This window comes from Mandrillus leucophaeus, unplaced genomic scaffold (genome assembly GCF_000951045.1).
Source record: "Mandrillus leucophaeus isolate KB7577 unplaced genomic scaffold, Mleu.le_1.0 Scaffold1297, whole genome shotgun sequence".
NCBI lineage: Eukaryota > Metazoa > Chordata > Mammalia > Primates > Cercopithecidae > Mandrillus > Mandrillus leucophaeus.
The window spans coordinates 117474-136749 of record NW_012101251.1 but is presented as its reverse complement, the minus strand read 5'-3'; the positions used below and the strand labels follow the sequence as shown (position 1 = coordinate 136749).

Below are 19276 nucleotides of genomic sequence, written 5' to 3'. Positions count from 1 at the left end.
GGCAAGGGAGAGGATCTGGAGGTGCAAATGGAAGACATCCAGCATAGTGGGTCTTCATAAATATGCATTAAACAAAAGAACTAACCAAGGAGCTTCACGTACTGCAAAACTGAATTCTTACCATAATGAAAATGCTGACACACACCAAACTTCAGGAATATAACCCATACTGCTATGCTAAAAACTATTATAAAAACCAATTACTGTATTTCACCAGATCCCATTTAAAATAGTTTATTACAGACTGAGTCATTTAAGTTTTCTAAGGAGCCACAAACGTATTGTGGGTTTTTTTTTTTTTTTTCTCCAGGCCAAATTCAATTCTATCTCAGTGACAAAGCTTGGAGGCTATTTATATAAGGGAAGTAGAAGTAGGGAGAATTTACCTGAATAATTCAGGACCAAAAGCTCTTTATTGCAAAATGGAATGAGGGGAGGGTGCTGAGGTCTCAAGAGCAGGATGAGATTAATGATCAAGACTGTCGCAGGAAGTCAGTGAGACTTCCCTGGCCTGTGAGATCAGGAGAAGCCCTAAGAGGCATCTCCCACCTCCCATTTCTCCCACACCTTTACCCACTCCTAGAAATCCTGTTAATCGTTAATTTCCAAGGCTTAAACTCTTAGGGCCCTGTGTTGCCCATGCATCTTTACTCTGTTCTGCTCCTGCCTCCCTGGACATAAATGTTGGGCGGTTGAGAGTTTTCTTGGCATCTATCAAAGAACTGGGGGCTTACATGGCAGAATCATCACATCAGACTCTGCCATTGAGATGGTGTCGTGCCTTGCTAGAAACTCTCCAATGAAATGAACCAACTCCCAATACCTGCAACCTGGATGACTCTTAAAAGCATTATGTTGGGCCATCAGAGAGGATATACTGAGAGTATATACTGAGTGACTCATTCATATGAAACTCTGCAAAAGAGTTTAGTGAGAGAAAACAGATTAGTGGTTGTCAGAGGTGGGGGTGAGAGATAAAGGCTGGGGATTGTCTGGCTGGGAAAGAGTACAAGGGAACATTTGGGGGTGATGGTAATGTCTTACATATTGAATGAGATGTTGATTAGATGAGACGTACACATTGGTCAAAGCTCCAAGGAACTGTACATTTAAAATAGGTAATTTACAGCCAGTCACAGTGGCTCATGCCTGTATTCCCAGGGTTTTGAGAAGCCAGGTTGGGAGGACTGCTTGAGGCTAGCAGTTAGAGGCCAGCCTGGGCAAGACAATGAGACCCCGTTTTCTTTACCTATTTATTATATTTTGGACAGCATCTCCAAAATATAAATAGGTAAATAAATTAAATGGTAATTTTATTTTATGTAAACTATATTACAATGGAGTTAGTGAAAAACAAATCAAAACAAAACTAATATTCAATGGCTCTAATCCTCAGGGCAAAAGACCTTACTATAGCCTACAAGGCCTTGAAAAAGCCACTGTGCCTTTACTTTTTCTGCCTCCTCCTCTTTATCCTTTATGCTCCAGCCACAGATGTCTCCTCGCTGTTCAAAACTGGCCAGGCCTGCTCCTGCCTCAGAGTCTTTGCAGTTGACATGCCCTCTGCCTGCTACACTGGCACTTCTCCCAGAACTCCACCTGGCTCAGCCCCTTGCTTCCTCCAAGGCTTTGAACAAATGTCACCTTCTCAGGGAAGCCTTCCTGGTCTGACGCCTGCCTGCCTTTCACCCTGAGTGTGCGTGCACGTGCGCGCGCACGCGCACACACACACACACTGTTCTCCAAACAGAAGAGTTCATGTATTCAGGAATACACATTGTTCTTGTGTGCTTCTCTGCCTTTGCCCGTGATGCTCTTTATGCCTTTTCTCACTGCACCACCTGGCTGCACAGAGAGGGAAAGAAACTTGTTCATGGTCACACAGCTATTAAGTGGCAGAGGTGGGATTTAAATCCGGCCCTCCCATCCAGAGCCTATGCACTCAGCCACTACATTACACTGACATGTACATGCAAGCATGAAGGAAGGCAGTGGAACAGTTTAGGCTGAATTCCATTCTGTTCCTGTTCTCCCCCTCCTGACTTCCCCCAGGATCCTCTTTAATTTTGCTCCCTTTTAGAATCATAATTAAAGGAGAGAAACACAAAGAGAGATTCGCCCCTTCAAACCTTTCTGTCCACATTAACTTCACTACGGGGGGCTTGGGGAATTCCAAGTTCGCCCAGAAAATTGCTATTGCAGTACAACATAAAATGTATTTAAGCAATTACATTCAATTTTTTTTTTCTTTTTGGTAAATTGACTTCTGTTAAATGGGGCTTCATTAATGGAATCTGGCTTGGGGAGAATTTAAAAAAAATCACTCCCTTTAATGCGTGTAGTTGATTATAGAAAAGTGGCTTTGAGCTCCTCTGCAGAAAGCTCGGAGCCCTTCTCTTCATGAAGGAGAGCTCAGAGCCGATTTTGTGGGAAGCATTTCTTCTTAAGAAGCTTCTCATGTGCAGTCAGGATGTTGGGGAGCTGAGAGATCCCCACCAAGATGACAACAGTGACTGTGCAAGGAATTGCTGCCTAATTGTAAGTCGAGGGGGAGGAGTGTTAGGAGATAATGGTTTAAATCTTAGCATCCCTGAAAACCGACATCTTCAGGAGAACATTCATTCATGCAATCACCAAGCACATCTCGTGTACAAGGCACTGTGCTTGCAAGTGAGGGCCACTCCCACTGTGGTTCCCTAGATATAGAGAGTCCCTGAAAAGCCTGTAACGTCTATGATTCAGCTGCAATGTCTTCTTTTCTGTTCAGTCTCCATTCCTCCATCAATAGCATCTGGCTTCTGTCCTCCCAGAGCATCTTCTGTGGGCATTAACTGTTAAGTAAGCTATGTGCATGGCCCTGGTCTGATTCAGAGTTGAAGCACTTCTGCATCCCAGTACTAAGCATAAACCATCCTTCCCTGTCCCCAAGGCTGGCCTAGGAGAATGTGAAATATAGGAGGTCCTCACCACCTCATCCCTACTCCCAAGCCCTCTTCCCTCCCCACCTGTCACCTGCTGTCCTCCCTAATAAATGGAGAGGACACCAGGATACAATCAGAGAAACCCTTTTGAAAATGTCTTGGTCAGTGGTGGGCAAATAGTCCCAAGACCCTTGTTTGAGGCTGATCCCTCCTCTGCCAAACCTAAGCCACCTCTCGTTCCTTAAGCAAACCTTTAATGACTCAGCCTTGACACCCATTCTCATCAAAATGCTTTTCAAAATCAGTTTTCCTTTAGCTAAATTCCTAGGACTTGCTACGTCAAGATAAATTCTTTCCCCAAGACAATCCCATGATGTTACATATTTTCCAGGAACTGAGTGAATGCCTGGGACAAATTGAAGTTTTTTTTTTTTAAATTTATTTATTATTATTATTATACTTTAAGTTCTAGGGTACATGTGCATAACATGCAGGTTTGTTACATATGTATACTTGTGCCATGTTAGTGTGCTGCACCCATCAACTCGTCAGCACCCATCAACTCATCATTTACATCAGGTATAACTCCCAATGCAATCCCTCCCCACTCCCCGCTCCCCATGATTGGCCCCGGTGTGTGATGTTCCCCTTCCCGAGTCCAAGTGATCTCATTGTTCAGTTCCCACCTATGAGCGAGAACATGCGGTGTTTAGTTTTCTGTTCTTGTGATAGTTTGCTAAGAATGATGGAAGTTTATTTTGAATATGAGCCGCTGGGCCTTATCTTTGAAAAGATCCCCCTCTGCCTCCCAAGACTTTCTTTCCCAGCAGTGCCTGCCCACCGTGGTTGTATGGACAGCTCTGAAAGATCTGAGCCAGCCTTTAAAGATTCAATTCCCGGCTGCCTAGTAAGTGTTTGGGATTGGTTACTATGCTCTGAACAAATCAAAGCTTTCCCCCAGTCATTCCTGCTCCTTAGTGCGACTGCTCCCCGTAATCCACACCATCCTCCTGGTCACCTAGCCCAGGCAGCATCCTCAACTCCCCCGTCTCCTTCACCCCTATCGCCAGTTGTGGCTAAGTCTTCTCCATTTCATGTCCTCATCGTTTCTCACCTGGACTACAGAGATGGGCTTCTGATTTGCCCTCTGCCTCTGTTCCATCTTCCATACTTTGTGGGGAGATTTGATCAAATGCCTGCATTGCTGGAAAGCCAGCAGCAATGGTTGAACCCACTGGCTCCAGAATAAAGTCCAAGTTTTTTAATGTCTTTCCTCTTCAATGACACACACTTTGAGATCCAGCTACACAGAATGGCTTGTACACCTGGCATGTGACTAATACTTTCATGTCTTCATGCCTTTGCACGTGCTATTCCCTCTATTTGGAATGCTCTTTTCCTGTTGCCCCACCTGGCTACTTGGGAAAATATCACTGATCCTATAAACCTAACTAAATATTTCCTTTCCTCCATCTCTCCTTCTCGCTGCCCCCAATAGACCTGACCCTGCCACGGTCCTGGGCATACCAAATTGTACTCATCTTTTAAGTTGACCATCTCTCCAACTAGCAGGCAAACTTCATGGGAGCTGGAATAAAATCTTCTTTTTGTCTCAGTATCTCCAGTGCACAGCACAGTGCCTGGCACACAGAACAAATACATTTCATAGAACAGGGGTTGGCAAACTATAGCTTGCTGCCTGTATTTGTAAATATAGTTTTACCAGATCACAACCATGCCCATTCGTTCTTTTACATATTGTCTGTGGCTGCTTCCATATTGCAATGACAGGGTTAAGGAGTTGTGCAAGATGACGGCTTGCAAAGCCCAAAATATTTATTTTCTGGCTTCTTACAGAAAAAAAAAGTTTGCTAATTCCTACCATAGAAGCCTCACAGATGATGTAGTTGGTTGGTAAATAAAAATTTCATTTCTAAGTAGGAAATCATAAAAAAAGGACACAGATGTAGCTTCAACATTTAATTATAATGTACAACACTTAAACATACATTTATTTGCCAATGAGTTAAATGCAGGACTAAGGCCCTTCCTTTGATCATGAGTTTGTTCTCCACGTTGTCTATCTTATATAAACTACAACCATAACGCATCATTCACCATTTCCAATGTTGCTACAGATTGTCCAGCCAACAAATATTTCTTTAGCAACTGCTATGTGCCAGGCATTGACACCCATTCTCATCAAGGTGCAAAGGATGCTTTGTCCCATCCCCCTCCCCTCATGTAATGTACCCAGTGGGGTACAGTTGTCTCATTCACTCACACCTAATATCTAGTAAGCAATTCTTTTAAGAGACTCTCCCCTTTGTGGAATCATTCCAAAGTATTCAGTTTAGTTTCCATAGATGCAACTGTATTTTCTTTCACACTCATATTTCATCAGTTTATGTGATGTTTAATTTAAATCACATAATTACAATAACAAGTATGACTGGCACTGAGAGACTTGGCAACAAACCCAACTGAATCTCGGAAAGTGCAAGACTCAGCTGATGGGAGCAGAAGTGCACAGGCATTGAGGGTGGGGGTGGGAGATGGCCTGTAGGCAGCAGGTGCTGGGGGTGCCATGGGCACCCGTCAGGAAGATCTACTGAGGCCATGGGAGTGCTGGGTAGTCCAAGTGGCTTCTTTGAGGGAGGGGAGTGGGTTAAGAACACTTTCATTAGACATGCTTTGTGGATGAATGAATAAATGAACAAACAGCAGTGGCTTGCTTTCAGTGGTGGGATATCAAATTACATCCCCTCTGCTATCAGGAGAGTGGGAACCAGCTAATCTTAAAATCTGAGATTTGAGAAGGACTTCAGAGGTCTTCTAGGTCTAATGCCCAGCAATATAGGAATCTCAACCACAGCATTCTTGAAAAATGGTCAGTTTTGATCTATTTTGAATGTTCCCAACAATTAAGAATTTACCTTCTTGCCAAATTCTCTCTCCCAATCTTGATCCATCCCCACTCTTTTCCTAGTTACTTCCTACTCATCCTGCAGTTGTATCAGCCCCTGGCTCAGGAAACCTGTCATTGTTGCTGAGTCTGGTTTACTTCTCCTTTGTTCCCTCTGGGCACCCGGCACTTTCTCTACCACAGTGCTTGTCTCACCATGCATTGCTGAACTATGAGCTCCCTGAAGACAGGAGCTGTTTCCTTCTTGTTCACAGTCCTTTCCTTGGTACCTTGGAGAGTGCCTGACACAAAGAAAGGGCTCAGTACATATCACTCAGTGGAAGAAGGCATGATTGGCCAAATGAATGAATGAATGAGATCCTGCTGGTGAAAGCAGAGGTTACATGTGGGGAAAAGCAGAGAAAGACGCAGTGAGCAGGTGAGCCAGGGAATAGGAGGGAGGGCCTCCAGTGCCATGTGGGCTTCACCCGGGTTTCCCGGGTTTCCCATGGCACTGCCCACTCCTGTCAAGACATGCTTCCCCACTCCTAGTTCCTCAGCCCTGGCTGTGCCCCACTACCTGCTTCACTTAGCAGCTGCTGGTACCTTCCTGGGGATTCTTGTCATGCTGACCTATCCCCAAAGCAGCCAACAGTGGGGTCTGCTAATCAATGTGGGCAAATGTTCCCCTTTCCCCAAAAGCAACTCAATAAACTCAACAAATGATCAGAGCTCTTTCCTGCTCAGCTAATTGTTAGCTCTAGGGAACCCACACAAACCACATCAGGTAAATGTTTTTTCTCCAGATGCACAGCTCTCTGGAGGACATATATCTGGGGCTGGGAGTGCTGAGGGACAGGGAGCCTGGCTGTGTTTGTTGTCGGGATGAGGGCTTCCTCACCAACGTGCTGGGCCTTGTGCATTGGGTGGTGGCATATTGTGAAGGTCTAGGGGGTGGCTTGGTGTGTCAGTTTCCTTCCATTGCTAGTTCAGCTGCTCAGCCGGCAGAGCTGATGGGTAAGGTGTTTCCTGCCTCCATAGAGAGGATCTTCCCATTGTGCCGAAGTGACAGAACAGGGTTGGGTCTGAAGATCAGAATTGGTGCCGATGCCAAGCTCTGGGTGAGGAGGCTTGATCCCCAGCAGCTTTTCTGAGTTGCCCACTCTATCCTGTACTGTCTCCAGGTCTAAATCAGGCAGTTCTACTTTCTTCTGAGGACTAGAAGCCTTTGAAGACCAGTCTCCTTCCCTCAACCCACAGCTCCTGAAAGGGGCAGCCATGTACATCATATGACTCATAGGCTACAGGTGATTGGATCTTGGTGGTCATGTGTCCCAAGCTAGGCCAATCAGCTGATGGAACTTCTATCAGGAAGGTAGGTCCCTATGGCCCCCATTTGAGGTTTGGATGGAGAGAAGGGCTGCGTACTCACTTCAATGAGGAAAAGATTCCACAGGCATGGCTTTCCCAGGGGAGATTTGGGAAATGGTGTCCTAGCATCATTTCTTCCATGTCTGTTGCTGCCTCCCCAACTTGCCCTTATTACTCTTATATGATGTTCTGAACCTTGTACATTTATCCTCCAGGTGCTGAGCCAGTCTGACCGGACAGAATCTAAGAACAGTCTCCACTCCGACCAGCTGCTGAGCCTTTAGCTGGCTGTCCCCTGTCCCCAGCCCAAGTCTCTATTACACATTAGATCTGAGATCCGGGATGGCAGCGCCGAGGACTGGCAGCCTCCATGCTCTAGGATGTTAAAGCCTATCCCCGTCAGGCTTGGCCCAGAAACAGGGTGCAGCCCTCAAGAGTGTGGCGACTATAGCACATTCACACTCAACTCTACTCAACCCTCTTCTTCCTGGCTCGAGTATCTGTCTAAGTGAAGATGACACCTATCTGGCTCATCACCTGTCTTGTTCCCCACAGAGGTAATAGGTTTAAAAAGGTTAAGGGTTAAGGGCCAGGCCTTTGAAACCAGACAGTGCTATATTTGAATCTGGGTTCCACTGTTGCCTAGTGTGAACATAGGCATGTGACATAACTTCTCTGAGCCTCAGTTTCCTCATCTGTGCAATGGGATTCCTCTGAGCAGCAGTGTTCATGTGTGTAATGTGACCAAGTCTGTGCCTAGCATACAGTAGGTGCCTCATAAACGTGAGCTATTTTCCCCCTGCCTTGCTGGGGTTTGAGAAGAGGGGGTGGGATCTTACCAGGGCCTTGAACCCTTCCCTTCAGAGCAGACCTCAGAGCAGCCTGGCTTAGTTTTCTCCAGGGAAATGAGGCACCTGCATCTACTCTGGTGATAGAGCAGTGCAGGGGTAGAAGGACAGGGCACTCTGTTGTACCCAGACCAGCCAGTACACCTGGCCATCACCTTCCCTCTTTTTCTGGGGAACCCCAGCCTGGCCTCCACAGCCTTGCCCGCTTTCCACCTGTCACTGGCAGACATGACTTGGAGAAGGAACCTGCTTCCTGCCATAGAGGGTGGCACCGCTTGCCTTGCAGAAGCCTCCACTGCTTGTAATTAGTACTATTTCTCACCCAGAGGGACTGCTGTAAACAGCTTCTTGAGGAGCTGCCCACATCAGTGTGTACCTGCCACTCAACTGCCACTCTGAGTTTGAGCATCATGGATGTTCCTTCCCCTGTCAGGAGGCAGCTAGTGGGCCCTGCCAGAGATCAGCAGCTCTGATGCCCAGAAGAATGAGTAAGCTGCCCAACAGCTGGAGAATGGGTGGGTTAAACATTTCACACACACCAAGGCTAGCGAGCAAGTGGTCCTAGAGTCCCATGGAGCTGAGTTCTAATCCTGCCTTTCCTTCATCATCTGCTGGCCATGTGACCTTGGAGAGGTGGCTTCACTTCTCTGAGCCCCTCTTTCCCCAGTTTATATCTCATAGTGCGATTGTGAGTGATGCTCACAAAGTTCCCTCTAAGGCCTCAAGACACGACATCTATAATTCTTGGCCCTGCCATATCTCTGTACAGCAAGGTAGACTCGTAGGCAAAGGGAATAAGATTTACTGAATAGAAAGCAATTTGGGGTGGAGACTTCGCACATGGGCCCTAGAAGGAGACTGCCTGGATTCAAGTATTATCAGCTCTAAACATACTGTCTCACTTTGGGCAAGTAACTGACCTGCTTTGGGCCTCGTTTCCCCATCTATATAGTAAGGATAATAACAGCACCCACTTCATTGAGCTGTTAAAAGGTTTAAGTGAGGTGATGCACATAAAAGGTGCCTGGCACATAGCATGTGCCCAAAAAGCATCAAAAATGGGGGAGAGGAGAATTCCTCTCTTCTTGTATTGCTTGCTGCCATCCATCTGGATTAATGCCTTATACTTTGGCTTTCAGATAGGAGAAATCCAGATCACATCCACCTACAGAAGAAATGATTGGCTGCTATGGATTGTAGCTAAACCATAGGAAGAGTAGAGTTGTAGCTGGCCTCAGGGATGGCCAGAACCAGGAACTCCGATGCTACAAAGCCTCTCTCTCTGTGCCCCATCTACGTTGTGGTCTGCCCGCTGGCATCATTCTTTCTATTGCAAATGGTGGCTGCTTGAGGCTGGGACCATGACCACCCTTAGTAGCTCTGTGATTCACTCTCTCACCTTCACCACTAGAGAGAAGATGATGATCTCTCCCCATGATTCTAATTAGAAAAAGCCCATCAGAGGCCTCTGATTAGTTTAGCTGGGGAATGTGCCCATTCCTGGGGCCAAGGAGGTGGCCCCCACTAGAACCCCATGACTAGTTTGGGGACAATTCTCCAAAAGAAGGAATGTGCTCAAAAGAAGGGAGGAGCACTAGGCAGACAAAACAAAAGATGTCTACTGTGGATGAAGGAGAAGTAGGTGGACTGAATGATCAGGGTCACTCTCCTATTCTGTGGTATAAAGGAGTAGGTTTTTAAAGACCTGTGAGGAGTGTCCATAGATCACTGTGTGAGGTATCAACCCAGAGTTGATCTTGTTCTAGGTCTGTTCCGTATCCTTTCATAGGTAGCCAGGCATCCCCCCACCATGCTGATCCCATTCTGTGTCTAATCATCTGACCACTGCCTGCCCACCTGTCCACTAGTCCATTGGTCTGGGTGCTGACACCTCACCTGGCTTTGGCAAGCCTCTGCCCTTGGGAGGAGATGCAGGCTCCGTGCTTATCTTCAGATGCTGGTTCTATAGGTCATCCAGGTCAGTTGACCTCCTGGACTTGGAATATCCCGTGACCTAGAGATAAGTTGACTAGATCCATCCAGAATGAGGATCAACCCAGATTAGAAAAGACTCACCTGAATCTTTTTAAACGTTGAGATTTAGACAACTTTTTCTCCTTTCTTCTTCCCTCCTCATGAAATTCTTGGCCTTGTTCCTTCCCGGTTGCTTCCTTACCCTAGCCCCAACCAAGGGAGATCCTAGACTACCCATAGAGGCTAAACATATGAGTCAAAGGGTCAAACAAGCTTGAGTTCGAAGCCTGGCTCTGCCACTTATTGCTCTGTGGCCTTGGATAAATTAATCTCTCTTTTCATGCTTCCAGGCTTCCAGAGATGATGTACCCAAAGTATGATCATCATATTTATTAAAATATTGTGCTCACATCTGATTAACAGCTCCTGGCAAGAGGTCAGTGCCAAAGAGTCTTGGACTGACTGCTTATGGCCTGGCCTCCCTATCTTCTTATTATGTAGCGATCCAGGTGAATTCAGATGATTCCCTGGACTACCACCCTCCTTCCTGAGACACAACCATCCCTCAAACACTGTTCATCACTGACCATCAAAGCAGCAGCCACACTGCTCCAGCAGCTCAACAGCTATTTATTGAGACGGGTGTGTGAGTACATGAGTGAGTGAATGAACTGAAAGAACATAAGAGTGAATTAATTGGTAAGCGAATGAGTGAATTAGTGACTTAATGAGTCAGCAAGTGAGTGAAGAAGAGTGTGCAGGATTGAATATATCATGTTCTCCTCCCTCAACAAATCGAATATGCGGTGATATAAAACTTTCACCTTAAAATGTGTCTTCTGCATTAACACAAGCAGGGGTTAAGAATGGCAGAGGAAAAGTTACAGACAAGAAGCTGGAGGAGAAAGATACTGTGCCAGTTTCCTATTGCTGCCTTTACAAATAACGGCACATTTAGGGGCTTAAAGAACACAAATGTATTGTGTTATAATTCTGGAGGTCAGAAGTCCAAAATGGGTTTCAGCAGGCCAAGATCAAGGTGTGGGGAGGGCTAAGCCCCTCTGGTGGCACCAGGGAAGAATCCTTTTGCTTGCCTTTTCCAGCTGCTAGTAATCACCTGCATTTCTTGGCTTGTGGCCTCTTTCCCTTGTCTTCAATACTAGCAGTGTAGCATCTTCAAATCTCTCTCCACCTCTGATCCTCTGCTTCTCTCATCACATCTCCTCTGACTATGACTCTCCTGCCTTCCTCTTACAAAGGCCATGTGATTCTATCAGGCCCACCTGGATAATCCAGGATCATCTCCCTATCTCTAAATCCTTAGAGTAATCTTGCTACAAAGTCCCTTTTGCCAAGTAAGGAACAAATTCACAGGTTTCAGGGCTTAGGACGCCGGCATCTTTGGAGAGGCATTCTTCTGCCACTTGCAGATGCCTTGCTCAGAGGGTCAATGCAACCAGTGAGTCCCACTCCACAGAGGAAGGGGCAGGAGGGGGATGAAGGAAGTTTCAAAGCATTTGACAAACACATGCCTATGTCAGGTATTTTTGCTGTTGTTGCTGTGGCCTGAGTACGGAGGGTTTTGAAAAGCTTATGTGATTCCATCATGCTCCAAAATTTGAGAGATATTTTGACAGAGATATGCTAAGACCATATGCTGCTGTAATTGAGGGTAAAATCTGGCCCTGTGATTCCTGGAGGTGATGGATCCAGAGCAGGGTGTCTTTACCCTGGGTGCACATTGCTATCAACAGGGAAGATTTTTTTTTTTTCAAAAAATGTTATTTTGAAATAAGAAACGAGTGCAAAGATCGTACAGAAATGTCCTGTATATCCCTCACCCAGATTCCCTAATGTTGGCATCTTACATAACTCTGGGACATGCGTAAAAACTAAGAAATCAGCAATGGTACAGTACTATTAACTAAATGAAACATTTTATTCAGATCTTCCCAGATTTCCACCAGTGCCCCACTTTTTTTTTCTGTCCCAGGATTCAGTCTAACATCTCTCATTGCATTTGTCCTGTCTTCTTGGTTTCTTCCAATCTGCTTTAGTTTCTTAGTCTTGCCTTGGTTTTTTTAAGATCTTGACATTATTGAAGGGTACTGATCAGGTGTTTGGTAGAATGTTCTTTATTTCAGTTTGTCTAATGGCTTTTCATAGACCTTGGCTATGGATTTTTGGGAAGAATATTATGGGGGTGAGATGCTGTTATTATGGCATCACAGAAAGGGGTTCTGTGATCTCAGCATGACCCGTTACTGATGATGCTTACTTTGATCACTTGGTTAAAGTGGTGTCTGCCAGATTTCCCCACTGTTAAGTTACTGTTTGTCCTTTTCCATGTTCTATTCAATAGGAGTGGGTGGCTAAGTCCAGCCCACACTGTAGGAGATGGGGAGTGCCAGCTGTTTTTATTCCTATCATTTCAATTTGTTTCATCCTCATGGCTTTATTATCACCTCACTACTTCTTAGAGATATGGTTGTAATGAGCTAGACTTGCCCAAAGTTACTCAGCTATAAATGGTAAAGCTAGAATTTGAACTTATATCTGTCTGGCTTCAAAGGCCACGTTCTTTCCACTTCATGTTATTGTCACCAAGTAAAGAGGATCTCACAGTCTCCAAGGTGGAAGCTCCCTCTCAGCTTGTCTGGATGGTGTTTTTCAAATCCATCCTTGGAGTGTGACCCATCAGTGGGTCATGAGGTCAGTCTGTGGGTGGCATTTTAAATAAAAACATAAAGTAGAAGTGACTAGAACAGAGTAGAAAATAAGAGTACGTCATACAAGTAGAACATTTTTATCTCTATATCTTCTCTGTGCTTTGCTACCTTTATCCTTGTATGGAGATAAAAATAGCCCTCCCATAGGCTTGTTATGAGGATTGAATGGAATGATATACATAAAGTGCTTAGAAGAGAGGCTGGCTCATATTAAGTATTATATAAATATTAAGTATGTATGTATGTAAATGAGTCATGATGTAAAATGTATTTCTTATTGCAGACTGCAATCAAGATGTTTGAAAACACTGAACTCACATCTGTGGACGACAAGTTGGCAGATTTATGACCCCCAGCTTGCAGCCTATTTTTTAAAAATAAGGTTTTATTGGAACACAGCCACACTCATAGGTTTAGGTATTTTCTATGGTTACTTTCGGGGTATAGTGGCAGAGCTGGGTACTTGCAACAGAAACCCTGTGGTTCACCAAGCCTATCATATTTACTACCTGGCCCTCTAGACCAATGCTCCTGCCTGGAGGTCATCTCATAATCTAGGGAATATTGGACACCTCTTCCTGGGCATGTGGTCTGGTCATGCCACCGTCCTTGTAGGCATGCTTGCTCTGCAGACCACTCCAGGCTATGTGACTGCCGGGCCCTTGGATCTCCAGAAGCTCATTACTCTTCCCTATTAAACTGATGCCTACATGGTGAAACGCTAAAAACATGGTACTTTGGTTAGGGTCCCAGCAGGAAACAGATGGCCACTCAAAATTAAAATAATTGGTGAGGGCAGAGTGTGGGAAAGTAGCAGAGACCTCAGAGGCTCATAAAAGTCAAGATTTTACCACTCTAGGCATAAGGAGATAACGAGAGGGGGCAAGGCCTATACTGGAAGGAGAGAGTCACTTAGAGAGAACATCTTATGAGGACCAGTGACCTTTAGTCCAGGGACACAGAACCAGCTACAGCTGACCCTGGGGTGGGGATCCAGGAGAATAAATACCTTGACCTAATTTTCCTCCATCTCTGATCTCCTATGGGGGGACCCCATTGACCAAAGTGAGATGGAAACCAGAGAGTATGGGATCCATTGATGTGGCTCATACAGAACAGCTTCCCAGGCCAGAGAAGGCTGAGAAGAGAAGGTTGGAGAAGGCTGGAAAGGGGATCTGGAATGGCAAATCTTAGATACCCAGCACATAGCACTGATTTAGGAAGCCAGATTTATTTACCTTTCCTAAGCTCCCCTAAACAAGGACTTTAGGGGAGATTGACATAGCTTTTCCCTTTTACTGCCTTTTCTTCTTAAATCTGTTAGCTTCCTGATAGCTATTGTGGGTTAATCTTCCTGGATCTTATCATCATGAGAGGGATGGAAGGTTATGAACAGAGACACAGATAAGCTACTGTGTCTGTGTGTGTGTGTGTGTGTGTGTGTGTGTGTGTGTCTGAGCCTGAGCAGAGTCTGATTAATATGTGGATTTTCATTAAAGTTCTTCCTCATGTCCCATCTTTTGATCTCAGAAAGGAGTTGTGTCCCATTCTTCTATGCAGTCCTGCTCATGTCCAGCAAATGTGTGAGTCGACCTCCAGCCCCTTGGGAGAAAGAGCCAGGGGAAAAAAGGCTACCTAGGCCGAGAAGTGTCCCCAGAGTAATCTGTTCCTTTGCCAGACCCCCTGCTAGCCCAGACTTCCTTGACTGGCACTTGATATCTTATAGGCCCCCAAATCCTGCCACACAACTACAGCTTGCCCCCTGGAGGGGCTTTTCTGACCAGTCCAGAATGCTCAATTTATGAAAGATCATAAGCTCACACAGGGGAAGGGGCTGGCTTGGGCCACCACCTTGCAGCAGAGCTGGGGCAGAATTCAGGATTGGAGACTCTTATTAGTTTCCATCTTTCTTTTACAGAAGATGAACGTTGAAGTCTTGGAACCCTGGGAATGAACCTGGAAAAATTCAAAATATGGTCGTCTTAGGCAAGTTTCCTTGTCCGGCTCAGCTGCTGAGACCACACATCTGGACCCTCAGTGCCCCGGCAGCAGCTCTGTGCAGGCAGGATGAAGTACAGGCTTAGGTCAAGCAATCAGCAATCAAAATCCACACTCCCACCCATTAGTGGCTGTTCAACCTTGAACATGTTACTTTTTATGTTAATGAAACCCGGTTTTCTAGTCCTATAAATTTGGGGCTATCATCAACCATTAAGTTATATTAAACCCAATGCCACACAGGCAAGTACCTAGCAGTGTCCAAAGGCCCAAAAAATGACACTTTTTCATCTTTTCTCTTCCCTCCAATTAAAATTCTAGTGGAATATCCGCAACTACTTTGACCAAAAGCCAGAAGCCAGCCAGTTTGAGCGTAGCTGTTACAGCTTTGTGTTCTAAACCTAAGAAATGGGGACCCCCCACATGAGAGTGGGGAGGCTTCTGGATGTGCTACAAATTCCATCTCATTTTCATGGACTCAAGTGTTAATTAATAAAATCTCAAGGTTCTCCTCCCTCTTTCCCCTCACATTTCTTCAGAGAAACGAAGAGTTCAAACTCACAGCCCAAGCGCTCAGGTTTTAAATTAGACAACTTTGTCCTGACAGGAACCAAGTCACAGCTGTCATACCTGATTACTTTTAGAGTTACTACTAAACCCTTTGTATGGCATGAGCTGCCACTGTTCAAGGCAAACAGAAAGACTTCACATTTTATCATGACAGCCCTGGAGCTATCCACCTCCCTATGTTCATTATTCTCAGCCTGTCTTTGGAAGGGATGATGTGGCATCCTGACAATCGTATAGTGAAGAAAGTAGACCCCATGGCCTGTCACTACAGCCTAGGGATTTTAAGCCCCCAAAGTGCAGCAAAACCCACTGCCTCCAGAAAGCCAAGGAAAATTATTTCTGGGGGACATAGCTGCCTCATAGCCTTCTATGAATGAACCATCATCTTTCATGAGAGGCAACCATTGACCCTCAAGTAACCAACCAATAAGAACACCCGTACACAAATGCCCACAGGTGTTGGCTGGGATTGGCTGGCTTGTGGATGATGTCACAGTTTCCCTCCTCTGACTCAACAATGCCATCACCACTGAAAAGGCTGAACCCTGACTGCAGCTCTTGCAGACAGAAAAATTCACCGCAAGCAGAGCACCTTCTAGATTGCTCCTGGAGTGTGGGGACAACAGTCTCTCCTGTTCAAGTTACTGAATCCAGAAAAAAGATGAACTTATGAACATGGGAAAAGAAATCCAGCTAAAGCCTAAGGCAAATGTCTCTTCTTACATCCACTTTTTGCTGAATTACAGAAACAAATTCAAGGAGCAGCAGCCAAATACCTACGTTGGCTTTAAAGAGTTCTCTAGAAAGTGTTCGGAAAAATGGAGATCCATCTCAAAGCATGAAAAGGCCAAATATGAAGCCCTGGCCAAACTCGACAAAGCCCGATACCAGGAAGAAATGATGAATTACATTGGCAAGAGGAAGAAACGGAGAAAGCGGGATCCCCAGGCACCCAGACGGCCTCCATCATCCTTCCTACTCTTCTGCCAAGACCACTATGCTCAGCTGAAGAGGGAGAACCCGAGCTGGTCGGTGGTGCAGGTGGCCAAGGCCACAGGGAAGATGTGGTCAGCAACGACAGACCTGGAGAAGCACCCTTATGAGCAGAGAGCGGCTCTCCTGAGAGCTAAGTACTTCGAGGAACTTGAACTCTACCGTAAACAACTGAAACAATGTAATGCCGGAAAGAAGTACCGAATGTCAGCTAGAAAGCGGTGCAGAGGGAAAAGAGTCAGGCAGAGCTGATGGATCCAGTTTGAAAAAATAAAATGCCATTCAATCATATTTCCTGTTCCTGGTCTCATGTGTGGCATTAGAGTAGCTGTGACTGACGCTTTGTGGAGGAGGGAGTGGCTTGGTAGAGAGAGATTGGGGCAGGGAAACTGATCCTGAGGAGAGGAAGGGAGAGGAGGGGAAGGGAGAGGAGGGGAAGGGAGAGGAGGGGAAGGGAAGGAAGGGGAAGGGAGGAGAATGGAAGGGAGGGGGAAGGGGTGGGATGGAGGGAGAGAAGGGAGAAGAGGGGAAGGGAGAGGATGGGGAGAGGAGAGAGGAGGGGGAGGGAGAGGATGGGGAGAGAAGGGAGAGGAGGGGGAGGGAGAAGGAGAGGAGGGGAAGAAGAGGAAGAGGGAGAGGAGGGGGAGGGAAGAGAAAGGAGGGGAATGGAGGGGAGGGAAAGGGAGGGAAGGCTAGCTTTGAGAGAAGTGTCAGCAGTAAACAAAAGGTGTGACTTGGACCACTGGGTGGGAGTCTCCAGGTGTAAAGTAGCAGCAGTCACGGAGGTAGAAGCACCCTGGTTCTGAGTGGTGATCCAGGTTAGAGGACCCTACTAAGTGTCAGGTTCAGGAACATGAGGTCTGACTCTGCTAAGAAGTGGCAGGACTGGGAAGACTGCCAGGGCTAGAAGGCCTAGAGTTCAAGCTCACACTTCAGGCCCCAGGAGAAACATATGATATCTGAGTTGAGATAGGCCTGAGGGGACCCAGGATTTCCAGCAACACTTAGATATGCTCAGTGGGGCCAGGGTGAGCCCCAGGGGTGTTCCTTAATCAGGACGAGGCAAGGGGCAGATTTTACAAAAAAAAAAAAAGCAAAAAAAAGCAGGGGGCTGGGGACCAGAGCAGTTGTTTTTCAGTGGATAGAGGTATAATATGTGGCATCCACTCCTCTTCCTCTTGTTCACAACACCCTGACTCCCTTTTGTGACCAAGGCTGGATCAGAGGGCAGGATCGCCTTGGCCACAGTCATTGGCTCAGTGGTGGGCATGTGACCCAAGTTGGTCCTATCAGGGTGGATCTCTGGACCTGTGTAAGGAGTCCTGGGGGACACTGCAGTCCAGGGAATGTGGACAGCCATTTGCCATCTCATAGGGCCCAAGAAGGAGGCCGAGATGGTAGAATCCCTGTGGCATCAGAATAATCTCCGAAACTTTTCATTGAAGATGAACAACACATTGCATTTTTTCCCTGAGATGGTCTGACTTAGGTTTTTTTTCTACTTGACTATAATTTGACACAAATGGGATTGTCCTGTAAGTGTCTGTGTGGTAACTAGATTTTTCAGGCAAGAATATACTGTGGGCAACATTCCATACCAATCAATAAAGACTGAAATGGAATATTTTGAAATGGTTCTTCTGGCTTCCTGACATCAAAAATACTGGGCCAAAATGCAAAGCTGCTTTTTTTGTCACCAGTTTATACATGCAACAGACCTCCCTAACTCCACCTCTAAGGACCCCTATTCCATGACAGAGGGACCTACACTTTCTACTCTACTGTGCTGAAAAGTAAAAATACATATTTTTGAACAGTCTTTTAGAACTGCATGAGCCTTTAGGGGATGAAAGGTAATACAGTGATTTAGAAATTCAGGGTCTGGAAGCAAACAGGTCATTTGCGGAGGATTTTCATGTGCCAGGCCCTGTGCTGGGTATGGAGAGGCACATTACGCACTACTGTTAAGTTCCCGCCCTATAAAAACTTTCCTTCTGACAAGAGAGATGGACTTGGGCGTAAATTGCAGCACTGCAAAGCAAGATGATGAAAGTGAATATGGAAAGTAATAGGGGAGGGACTGGAGACCACCCATCAAACCTATGCTGCAGTCTTCATGAAGGAAGCAGCCTTATTCCACTTGACAACTTTGTAGGCATGCTGGCAAAATTCCCGTTCCCCATTCCCCACAGCTGCTATTCCAACTTGGCTCTGCTTCCCTTCCAGCCCAACCTCCACCCTCTCAGGAGACACCCTCATTTTCTGCTTCATTGAGAAAATAGAGATCCTCAGATATAAGTGCTCTCAGCTTCCTTCATTCTGGAAATGTAATCCATACACATCCTTTCCTCTTGGTCTCACCCCTCATGGAGAGCTAACCCCCTCCTGCTCTTGCTGCCTCCTCCCCGCCTCCCTGGGGCCCTTGCTTCTTACTGTAAGGGTGCTGGCCCTCCAGCCTGTACACTCATACAAGTTCACTTGATGCTATGATATGGTGGTCCCCATCTTAATGTTGGCAGGACTTAGGGCAAGTTCTCATTCCTCTGAGCCTCATGTTCTTATCTGTGCAAGGAGGATAATGCCTGCCTTACAGGCTGTTTTAGCAATTAACTGAGGTAATACATGTAAAAGTATTTGGCATAGTCCTAAACCTAATAGGTAATGTAGCTGATATACTCTAGGGTGGTTGTTCCATAATCCTTTCCCCCTTTCCTGGTGTTCACACCCTTGTATAATCCCCTTCTATTAAGTGTGGGCTGGACATGTGACTTTCTTCTAACCAATAGAATGTGGCAAAGGAGATGGAATGTCACTTCTGTGATTATGTAATGATAATACTACATATTGCTAGCCACTGTTCTAGGGATTCTCCTTGCTGCTTGATGAAATAAGTGGTCAAGTTTGAGAAGCCCATGTAGCAAGGAATGACAAGGAACTGTGGGAAATGTCTAGAAGCTGAGGGTGGCC

At 45.9% G+C, this 19276-nt stretch overlaps 2 protein-coding genes across 2 annotated transcripts in view; one reads left to right on the top strand and one right to left on the bottom strand.

Moving 5' to 3' along the window:
• Nucleotides 1-19276, bottom strand: part of CSMD2 (CUB and Sushi multiple domains 2) — a 432839-nt gene that overhangs the window by 326073 nt on the left and 87490 nt on the right. The gene's annotated exons all lie outside the window — the stretch shown is intronic.
• Nucleotides 12314-16595, top strand: HMGB4 (high mobility group box 4). The gene is made up of 2 exons (XM_011972533.1): nucleotides 12314-12731; nucleotides 14667-16595. Exon 2 carries the CDS (start codon nucleotides 15986-15988, stop codon nucleotides 16559-16561), a length of 576 nt encoding a protein of 191 aa, XP_011827923.1. The 5' UTR covers nucleotides 12314-12731; nucleotides 14667-15985; the 3' UTR covers nucleotides 16562-16595.